This window comes from Anguilla rostrata, chromosome 3, assembly GCF_018555375.3.
Source record: "Anguilla rostrata isolate EN2019 chromosome 3, ASM1855537v3, whole genome shotgun sequence".
NCBI classification, from domain to species: Eukaryota; Metazoa; Chordata; class Actinopteri; order Anguilliformes; family Anguillidae; genus Anguilla; species Anguilla rostrata.
The window spans coordinates 72059076-72070529 of record NC_057935.1 but is presented as its reverse complement, the minus strand read 5'-3'; the positions used below and the strand labels follow the sequence as shown (position 1 = coordinate 72070529).

The 11454-nt window shown below is 51.3% G+C and overlaps 1 protein-coding gene across 3 annotated transcripts in view; it reads right to left on the bottom strand.

Moving 5' to 3' along the window:
* Positions 1–926: 926 nt before the first annotated feature.
* sema5ba (sema domain, seven thrombospondin repeats (type 1 and type 1-like), transmembrane domain (TM) and short cytoplasmic domain, (semaphorin) 5Ba) overlaps positions 927–11454 on the bottom strand; it is a 142110-nt gene continuing 131582 nt past the window's right edge. For 2 of the 3 annotated variants that reach the window (XM_064329668.1, XM_064329669.1), the window contains exons 19-22: positions 10314–10499; positions 9119–9163; positions 8059–8264; positions 927–3691 (exon numbers count right to left, since the gene is read on the bottom strand). In XM_064329668.1, coding sequence (XP_064185738.1) covers positions 3524–3691; positions 8059–8264; positions 9119–9163; positions 10314–10499 — 605 coding nt within the window. In that variant the 3' untranslated portion in view covers positions 927–3523. The remainder of the gene's footprint in view (positions 3692–8058; positions 8265–9118; positions 9164–10313; positions 10500–11454) is intronic. The other variant, XM_064329670.1, reaches the window with a different exon arrangement.

The window sequence follows — 11454 nt, the reverse complement described above, 5'->3', positions numbered from 1 at the left end:
GGAGGCCCGGGCTCGGCTCGGGCCCGTCACAAGCCTCCAGAGCGCCGACAAATTACAGAGGGGTTCACAACCGAACGGGACAGGGGTGTGCACGAAGGCGCCGAAACAGAGCTCAGCGGCTGGAGCGGGAAATGAGACAGAAGGGCACAGGCGCGGCGTCGGTTGGCATCAGGGTTCTGGTTTATTATTCTTTACAATGTACAATATACAAAAATATAGAGTACCAAAAAATTCACAGTGTCTAAAAGGCAGTGATTACAGTCTAGATCACTCGTCTAACAGTACCACCAGGTCAATTGCATAGAAGGGCTCCGAGCCTTCGAGATGGAGCGTGGCAATGCAGCGGCAGCTCGTCCAATCACAAGTAATCACGCGGCGAAGACGTCCAATCACAAGTAATCACAGGGCGTAGGCGTCCAATCACAGATAATGAAAACAGCCAGATTGCGCGGGAGACGAGGAATCAGAAGTCTTTAAGCGAAGCCGCGACATTAATTTAGCGTGAACTCCGGCGGTCAAAGCTGGAGAAACACTGGGCTCAGGACTCGCGGAATACTTAGAGCCCCTTAGGTGTGAACGGAAATACTCATAAAGCAGAAATGTACCGTGCAGTGATTGGTAGCTTAGGGGGGAGAAAAAAACGTATAATGCCATTGTTCGTACCATGACCGTAAAACCCATTCAATTTGCATCGTCTGCAAAAGAAAAAAAAAAAAAAAAAAAATTGAAACGATTTGATCATGAATGAGAAAATTATGAATTCATGGCAGAACCTTACAAGGATTCTCAAGATCCAGACGTAGCCGTTAGCTGCTTGCACCTAGTTACTGTTTCTCATTGGATCGTGCTGCAATTCAAAGCATTGACAAACTCCATCCCCCACAATCCCTATGGTTGGTATTTACATTACTTCTGCAATTTCTTTCTCTCTCTCTCGCGCTCTCTTATTTATTTTTATTTTTTTACAACTATAAGGCTTTTAAAAAACAGTGTTAGCTATACAATATACATGTACATTACACTAACTTTAAATTTCATTAAGTTGTCATTGAACAGGGATTCCTATGTACAAGATAAACTCTCAAGCTGATCTGAAACCGTTTCTGGCTTCAGATTCATTGAACAGGCATGATAAAAAAAGGCTGAATAATAAAATGCCCATCAGATCCCAAGATTCAATATAAATTATCAACATTTTGTTCATGACTGTTACCATCCCAGTAGCTTATAATAACCTGCGTTTTTTACACACAAAATATGGCAAAAACACATACGCCAACGGTATGATCACAAACAGGTGACTGTGATGTCACTGAGGCGTGACAGAGATGCATTTCCCCTTTGAAAACATTCCCAAAATATATATATGGTTTTTTTTTTTTACAAGGCGTCATGTGTGAGAAAAAAAACACTTAGCATGTACAAAAAGAACCCTCTGAAACCCATCCTTGCCCCAACAAGTACACAAACACAGATGTTTCCTTTTTAAACCTCTTCGTTTTAAAAATACCTCATGATTAGGAGCATGATTTAGTGTGGTTAAGTGGGGGAAGCCATTGAACTGCGCGGTCAACATTGCTCGCGGTAGCATTAACACAGACTGAGTAAATATTTACCACTGCTTGCTGTTGTATCAGTTGCTTTATTTCCTGTTTGCAAATTAAACATGGCAATGAGCTGCGTTACCGCGGAGATGATGCCGAACAGGATCAGAGGATTTTATGTTGCGTGAAAACTCAATTCGGCTCAATCACAAGCCTGACCTCGGCATTACACAGCCATTACAGCTCATCCTACTCCTCTTCAAAAAAAACAAAACAAACAAAAAACAAAAAAAACACTTTTCCCTTTGTAAATCATTAAAAAAATAAAAATAAAATAAAAATAACCAACGGCGGCTCGTGTGAATCGCAGTCTGCGATGTTAGCCGCGAGTAACACGATCTCAGGTGCGGTCAGGTGAACCCGTCCGTGTGAGAAATAAGCGCAGCGTTCCGTACCGCTGATGGAAATCCTCTATTCCGTGAAAGAGGAGAAGCGGGTCGGGGGGGGGGGGGGGGCCCAGATCGGCTCATCAATCCCCCTCCTGTCAGGGGGGTTAAACGGCCCTGGGGTACACCCAAAACCTGCTCTGTGCACGCAGCCAGGACTGCACTCTCCCCTGTTCTCACTTACACACTCTACACTTGGCACACGCTCACAGGGGCGCTGCAGGGCTCACACCGAACACCAGTCCTCTCTTTCCTAAGACACGTAAAAAAAAACCAGCAATGGCACGAGTCCTCCGATTACACTCAGACAGGGGAAGAAACTGGACTGGAACACAAAAAAAAGAACAACAAAAAACTAAACTAAACAGAAACCGCAAGACACGTTTTCTAATTTCCCTCACAAGGCGTTTCAGAAATCTGTGGAATGGAAGACGATGAGTTCCACCTCCACACCTGTCCAAACTCTGACAGAATTAACTTTTCTCCCTGCGATCGGCAGGCGTCCGTATTTTGGGGCGAGCTCGGAGGGGGGGGCAGCGCGGAGTATTGCCCTCATGAGGAGCCGCAGACCCTGCGGCAGAAACACCATGGAAACCGCACCGATCTCTTTTCTCCGTGCGCTGGTTCCCCTCGCGCACCGAAGCTGGAATACCAGGACGTGCTGGTTTCAGTGTTTAATAATGGCTTTTATTGTTTAGTGAATTAGTGTTGTTTTTTGTTTTTTTGTCCCATTTTTTTAAAGGCTACATTTATACCAACATCTCCGGGTTTGGGCCACATCAGACCCCACACGGACAGGGTTCGTACCGATGGGCACCTAATTCCACACACGGGGCGTTCGGCATCGACACAACGCTCTGTTTTTAGCAGGTTTCTTCTTCTTCGCTTGCCCCTCTGCTCGTGTTAGAAGCTCATCCTGCGGTACAAGTCCAGCCCCACAGACGAGGGGGGGGGGGGGGGCATTGTACGCCAGTCCTCCAGAAGCATTATCCTCTTATCCTTATAAAAGTGCCATCTTAAAACCAGGACATCCAGGACTGTTAAGAAGAAGAAGAAGCAAAAAATAAAACATAAACAAAGATTATAATAAAGTGTCAGGTTGGTTTCCTCTGTGGGGAGGAAGAGGATGAGAGAGGAATGATGAAGGCCTCTCTCTCGCCGAGGCGACTCCAGTCTAGGCTGAGCCCACAGTCTGAGAAAGGGGGAGGAGTTCGTCCCCGTTGCTGCGGCGACGGGGGGTTTGTGGGAGGGGCCTGCCTCAGCGCTGTGCGTGGAGGTCCTGCATGGGGAGGGGGAGGAGTTCGGCCCTGTTGCCGTGGCGACGGGGGGTTTGTGGGAGGGGCCTGCCTCAGCGCTGTGCATGGAGGTCCTGCATGGGGAGGGGGAGGAGTTCGGCCCTGTCGCCGTGGCGACGGGGGGCTGGTGGGAGGGGCCTGCCTCAGCGCTGTGCGTGGAGGTCCTGCATGGGGAGGGGGAGGAGTTCAGCCCTGTCGCCGTGGCGACGGGGGGGGGGGTTTGTGGGAGGGGCCTGCCTCAGCTGTGGGTGTAGGTCCTGCACGGGGAGGGCGACGCCTCGGGTCGGTAGTCGTACTTGTTGAGCGTAGCGGGGTAGTAGGTGGTGGTGTACACGTTGGTCTGCTGCAGGGGCGAGTGGAAAAAGTTGGTCCTCTCGTCTGGGAGCAGGTTGTTCTTGTTCAGCGTCTGTAAGGGGGCACAAAAACAGGATTAACCACATGACTAGGGGCAGTGACTCTGGACCGAGCACCCAGGGTCCGAACCCCACCCTGACTCGGCAGTTTAGAACCCGAGCCAGTGATCCGAATCGTCACCTGACTCGGCAGTGATGCTGTGTGAAGCCTGCAGGAGTCACACCCCCCTGATGGTCAAGTCTCTAGCCGGCACCCGGAGTCGAATCCACACATGATTCGGCAGTGTCGACCGAACCAGGTTCCGAACACCACTGCAATGGCGCTATTTTCATGGAACGAGACACCCAGTCACAACTCCCACACTACACTCCCACTTCAACACCTGAGCACAACATCCTGCACACCACTCCATAGCACCTTGGACGCTGGAGTGAGTCACATGCGCGCTTATATGTAAGCATCCTCAGTCACCCTACCTGAAGCACAAACACACGATACGCACCTCAACACACAACACATTAATACAGCACCATTAGGCACAGACGCAAACTTCAATGGAAAAGACACACACCAACACACTCACACACACTCACACACACACACACACAAGACGCACGCACACACACACACACACACACACACACACACACACACACAGACGCACGCGCACACACACACACACACACACTCACACACACACAGACGCACGCACACACACACACACACACACACACACACAGACCACAGACGCACGCACACACACACACACACACACACAGACGCACGCACACACACTACACACACACACACACACAACGCACGCACACACACTCACAACACACACACACACACACACAACACACAGACGCACGCGCACACACACACACACACACACTCACACACACACACAGACGACACACACACACACAGACGCACGCACACATACACACTCACACACACACACACACGATGCATGCACACACACACACACAGACGCACACAAACGCACCACACACACACAGTCGCACGCACACACACACACTCACACACACAACACACACACACTCACACACAAACACGAGCACCACACACACACACTCACACACACTCACACACACACACACACACAGATGCATGCACACATACACACTCTCGCACACACAAGCACACACACAGACGCACCCAAACACACACACATACACTCACACACACACACACACACACACAGACGCACACAGAAGCACACACACACATACACACACAGACGCACGCACACATACACCTCACACACTCACACACACACACTTCTTCCAATGCCAAGAGGATGCCAAGCAGACTTTTCCCATTAGACAGTCTGATGGACCTCCATCTTGACCTCCATTACTGGCTTTGCAGCTCAGAGACGGCTCAGGTTCATCGCAGATTCCTCTGTGGAAATCACAAGTCTCTTTATTTCAATTAAGCCCTCTTTTTTCACCCCCTCCTGAAGTTTCTCGTCACACCTATAATACCCAGCCATCCGGTGGCACCTGCTACGTGTTCTTCCTTCCCTAGACACGCCCACTGAACGCCCAAATCCCGCCCCTCCCCCGGCGACACACCCTAATCAATAATAATCCTGCTAACTCAGCCATTACACACTGGCTGCAGGTTGGCGGTTGGCATAACGCTGGGCTCGGGAAAGATCAGTTGGCGCACCGGGGATAATGACAGCCGATGGCGATAATGGCGGCCTTGGCGGCCAATGGTGACCATGGCGACCATGGCGAGAGACACACAGGAGTCACGGGAAGGACAGAAAGGGCGGGAAGAGGGAGCCAAGCGTGAGCTAATTGGACGGGTCCGTACAATCAGCCAGTAACAGCTGCAGGCCTGCAACAGGCCGATATTTAAACCGCCTAATGGAGCTCATTAATAAAGCCAGACTCCGTGCCAGGGCTTCTGTGTGTGTGTGTGTGTCTGTGTGTGAGTGTGTGTGTGTGTGTGTGTGTGTGTCTGTGTGTGTCTGTGTGTCTGTGTGTGTGTGTGTGTGTGTGTGTCGGTGTCTGGGTGTGTGTGTGTGTGTGTGTGTGTGTCTGTGTGTGTGTGTGGTGTGTGTGGTGGTGTGCTGTGTGTGTGTGCTGTGTGTGTTGTGTGGTGTGTGTGTGGTGTGTGTGTGTGTGTGTGTGTGTGTGTGTGTGTGTGTGTGTGTGTGGTGTGTGTGTGTGTGTGTGTGTGTGTGTGTGTGTGTCTGTGTGTGTGTGGGTGTTGGTGTGTGGTGGGGGGGGGACTACAAGCTGATACACAACAGACCGAACAGCATGCAAAGATCTTTAGACCATCCGATCCGCTCAATACAACCACAGCGTGATGCATATGATGCAGGGGCCCTCAATCTTACCCAGAAAGGGCCGGTGTGGGTGCAGGCTTTTTGTTTCAACCAAGCAGTTACACACCTGACTCTACTAATCAAGGTCCTTAGCCAAGGCTCTAGGGGTTGATTAGTAGAATCAGGTGTGTAACTGCTTGGTTGGAATGAAATACCACACCCACACCAGCCCTTTCTGGATAAGACTGAGGGCCCTGGTGCAATGCTCTGCTTTACAAGACAGAGCTCGTAAAAGTTAGGCATAATTACTCCTGAAGAAGAACTCCACTCATGAAAGGGCAGTGCGTCTGATAATACAGGTTATTTGTTTGTGGTCTCTACAAAAGTCACATCACTACAGAAAAGTGGTCTGCTCTGCTCGACTCGATCACAAAGCCGCTTGCCCGTTTCCCCCGTTCCCCTCCCCAAAAACTCCACGGGACGTCCTCAGGCAGAGGGGGCGCTTGCTGAGGCGATTACCTACGCACACAAATCTGGGCCCGTTACAGAACCTCCGCTCCTGGAAGGTTTTATCGACCCTCCGAAGAAACAGCAGAACATAAAGCTATTCAGGCTGTCAGGGCCCAGCGTAGCTGCACCATAACACAGGGTCATTACTGCCGTACGTTTCTGAGGTCCGAAGGCCTGATCTGTGGCGTTCAGCTCAAGAAATCAATTAAAAGCCTTAATCTCTGCGTAGGGAAAGAGGTTGTAAAACCCTGCCAGCTTTGAATTTACATTTCTGAGGCCTGTTTCCTCAGAAAGGCGAAGGTCAGTGTGTAGTAACATTCACCTGAGAATTCGGATTTCAGTACTGGCCAGAATGATAATTTACAAACAATCACCTCGATTGTTGAGGTGCAGGCGTCACAAACAATGCGTCATTTAAAAACAACTGTATGGTGCCAAGCTCTGCTTTTTTAAAACTTATACTAAAAGTAATATTGTCAGCTCTTAGATAAGCCAGTCCGTGCCACAGGTACACCTGGTGGCCCTTCACTGCAGAAACTGGGAATCAGCCAATCAGGGTGAGCATCGTCAGCCCCTGCTTGGTGACGTGTTTATGACAACTGAGAGGAAGGCTGTTTTTGTAGCAGCCTAGTCTGGTTTACTGGTCCCTCACTGGCAATATCACTAGTTATTACTATATTATTACTATGTTATTAAATATTATTACTTCTTTTATTTCATTATAAATAATCAGTCTGAATTTTTGAGTGAGAGAATCATTTATATTTTTGTTTCTAATTTCCATATCGTGTATGATAAAAAAAAACATTTACATTTATTATTTTATCCACTAATTCCAGAGATTTAAATTGAGATTGTTACTTTTAATAATAATGAATATTTTAAATTGTGTAATATTTTAGTACACTCGCAGCTTTTCAAGTTAAAGCTTATGAAATGGATTGAAGCTACGTGTGGTGAATATTAATACCACAACACACACACGTATGTACCAGCATGCACTTCATGAGGGCGGGTTTTTCCTTTAACAGAAAACCATCCATTTCCAGCCAGTGACTGGAGTTCATAAAATACTGCTCCTGAACCCTAACTCCCCTCCAGCAACATATTAATGAAGTTACTCCCCTGGATCGGCTTGAGAAATATTACTGAGCCGACAGGAAGCTCGCTAAAACAATCCGGTACTTTCTGACGTGGAGGCACATTTTCCTCTCCGCAGCGTTGGGACGGGGCCAAAAGGGCCCCTAACAGATTGGAAATAAAAGCCCGATCCTCATTTCAGCACGTAATGGGATGGGACGGTAATGAGCGCTCTACTTGAGAGGTTTGGAAACGTAGGGTCTCCCGGGACGTGGGGGGGTGGGGGGGTGGGGGGGGGGGGAGTGGGGGGAGGTGGGGTGCAGGGGGGGATGGGGGGCGGGGGTGTGTGGGGGGGAGGGGGGATCTGAGGGGTGGGGCGGGGTGGCAGGAGGGAGGTGGGGGGGTGGGGGGGGGTTAGAGGGATTGAGGGGGGGAGGGGGGGTGCTCAGGGGGGGTGTAGGGTGGCAGGAGGGAGTGGGGGTGGGGTGGGGGGAGGTTAGAGGGACTGGGGGGGGGGCGACCTTGAACTCCATGGGGGTGTACTTCTCGTTCTTTGGCGTGGTGTTGCCCTTGTAGTTGAGGTGGTTGGGGGTGGTGGGGTGGATGACGGCGGACTCCTGCGACGGCTTGTGGAACCGCTGGCAGTACGCGTACGCCAGGAAGGTCAGGAGCCCCGCCCCGAAGAAGCAGGACACGCCCGTCGCTATCAGATGGATCAGCGTGAACCCTGAGGAAGAGGAGGAGGAGAAGGAAGGAGGAAGGAGGAAGGTGGAGGATGAGGAAGAGTCGTCACGCTCCTCACTCTCAGCAGACTCCTCGTATAGCAATTCTATCTTCACATTTCATCTCCGGGTGCCGGAGTAGCTCGCGCATCAGCCGTGGCGTTTCAGTTCCGTAAAGGTGCAGCAGGCCAAGAAACACTTTCAAAAACCCGCTTAACGAATGGGGATGACCTTCAGGAAGACGCGATTAGCATTAATGTGCTAACAAAGCGGCAAAATTATGCTATTAGGTTAATCGCTGCCGTGGACTCTTCAGTGCTCAGGCCGAGGCTAACGAGCTAGGCTAACGAGAGAGGAGCAGGGGGCTGAGGTGGGCTAACGCTAACTGGCAGCCTGAGGCTAACCGCTCCAGTGGAATCCATCTCGCCATTATCTACACCTGCTTATCCCGGGCAGGGTCGAGGGGGGGGGTGCTGGAGCCTATCCCAGCATGCATTGGGCGAGAGGCCGCCAATCTATCACAGGGCACACACACCACTCACTCACACACTCATACCTATGGGCAATTTAGAGTCTCCAATTAGCCTATCCTGCATGTCTTTGGACTGTGGGAGGAAACTGAGGGACCCGGAGGAAACCCACGTGGACACGGGGAGAACATGCAAACTCCACACAGACAGAAAGGCTCCAAGCTGAGATTCGAACCCGCGACCTTCTTGCTGTGAGGTGACAGTGCTGCCCTACAAGTGTGACTGTGAAGAGAGAGGCGGACTGTCCTGCGGCACAGAGAACAGTCCGAGCGCTCGGGGGTCAGAACAAAAGGGCGGAGACGATGGGGGGGGGTGATTAATCCACTTACCCCCACAGTGCCTGTCCTTGTCGAAACCAGACGCAGGAAGGATCACTACAAAAGAGGAAGAGAAGAGTGCGTTAGGGCGAAGGCTCGCAGTGCCGCCCCCCCCCCCCCCGCTGGAGATCAGAGCCCGAGACCCCCCCCCCCCCCTTTTATCTGCCGCGAGAACACGCATCCCTCCCCCTCCTGAGCCAGAACTCCACGGGCGCCTAACAGAATTAACATGAGCGGGAAGCTAACGCCTGTCGGAAATAACATCAGAACCCGTCCCCCGTCCCCCCCGTCCCTCCTCCCTCTCTTCTGGGATCCCGCTGGGGGGAACAGGCCGAAATCTCCACAGGCGTCAGCTTCCTTCCCCCTGTGCCCCAAAATCACTGTTTCAAAGGAGAGGAGTTGCTCAGTGACACAGTGATTACCACACAGGCCCCCACCCCCCCCCAACAACCCAACTTCCGTCCCCACTCCCATTCCCACCCTGAGTCACTGAGGCCTCTCCAGCCACAGCCAGACACTCCCCAACTAAAACAACTGCACCTCACCTGATGATGATAATGATGATGATGATGACTATTATTATTATTATTATTATTATTATTATTATATGATTTCTGCAGGTTAGCCCACCAATCGCAGGATTTCGAGACCCTACATTCTGATCATGGTTAAATCACAAAAACGTGCAATGCAGACCCACACTGCTCTCTGTTTGAGGCATCAGGCATTCCTTCCGGCAGGCGGCTGCACAGTTTGCTCAGAGTGTTGAGTAAACGGATGCTGAACTACTGGTCTCCTCATCTCTACTGTGAGCCAATGGAGGCCTGCAGAAGACCTCCTGTTGCCCACGGTGACCCAACCATTTTATAACATGGAAATGGGGAGACCAGAACCACAGGGCCGAATCAGTATGTTGTTTATCTCTGACATTTTCATGTGATTAGCCATTTAAAATATGCATTTATACCTTGATGGAGTGTTGAAAAATAATGTTTTAAATAGCCATATTCCCTTGAATGATTACTCTGACAAGCTCTGACTCTAGACCTCAGTAAATAAGTGGTCTGTGTGTGGGGGTGTCTCCGCTTGCCCAGGCAGTAAAATGGGGGGGGGTTTGCCATTCCTGCTAAACTGAACACTGGCTGTACGTCAGAGCTAGCGGGTCAGTCTGGGGGGGGCAGGGGGGTGGGGGGGTGGGAGGGGTCACCTGGGATCTCATCCAGCAGGCATTCCCGGTACTCGGTGCTGTTGCCCTGGCAGGGGTTTGGGCTGGGGTTTGGGCCGGGGGAGGGACCGGGACCCCCCCCCTCGGGGTCCTCACAGGTCCGCCTGCGCATCTGCAGCCCACTGTCCTCATCGCAGGGGCTCCACTCAGACCAGGGCTTCCAGCCGCCTGCGCAGGGGCCACGGGGAGAAGGACAGGTGAGCGGGGCGGGGTCAGAGCAGGGCAGGGTGGGGTCAGGGCGGGGTCAGAGCAGGGCGGAGACAGAGCGGGGCGGAGTCAGAGAGGGCGGGGTGGGGTCAGAGCAGGGCGGGGCAGAGGGGCGGGTCAGATCAGTCAGAGCAGGGCGTGGACAGAGCGGGATGGGGTCAGATCAGAATCAGAGCAGGGCGGGGTCAGAGCAGAATCAGCAGGTGGGTTCAGATCAGAATCAGATCAGGGTGGGGTCAGATCAGAATCAGAGCAGGGTGGGGTCAGATCAGAATCAGAGCAGGGTGGGTCAGATCAGAATCAGAGCAGGGTGGGGTCAGATCAGACTCAGAGCAGGGCGGAGTCAGATCAGAATCAGAGCAGGGTGGGGTCAGATCAGAATCAGAGCAGGGTGGGTTCAGATCAGAATCAGAACAGGGTGGGTCAGATCAGAATCAGAGCAGGGTGGGGTCAGATCAGAATCAGAGCAGGGTGGGTTCAGATCAGAATCAGAGCAGGGTGGGTCAGATCAGAATCAGAGCAGGGTGGGTCAGATGAGGATGGGGGTCAGAGCGGGGCGGGGTCAGCTGAGGTGAGATCACAGCAGTGCAGGTGAGAACAAGCATGTCTACGTCATATTTCTCCTCAGTTTCATCAACGTGACACATTTAGGGGCGCCGAAATACATCAAATCACCATATATACAAATCACCATATATACAAATCACCATATATACAAATCAGCGTATATACAAATCACCGTATATACAAATCACCGTATATACAAATCACCATATATACAAATCACCGTATATACAAATCACCATATATACAAATCAGCGTATATACAAATCAGCGCGGTGCTTAAAGGCGAGACTGAAACAGCCTCGTTAGACACGCCATAAAGCAGCAGCACACTCCGCCTCCTGGATTCACT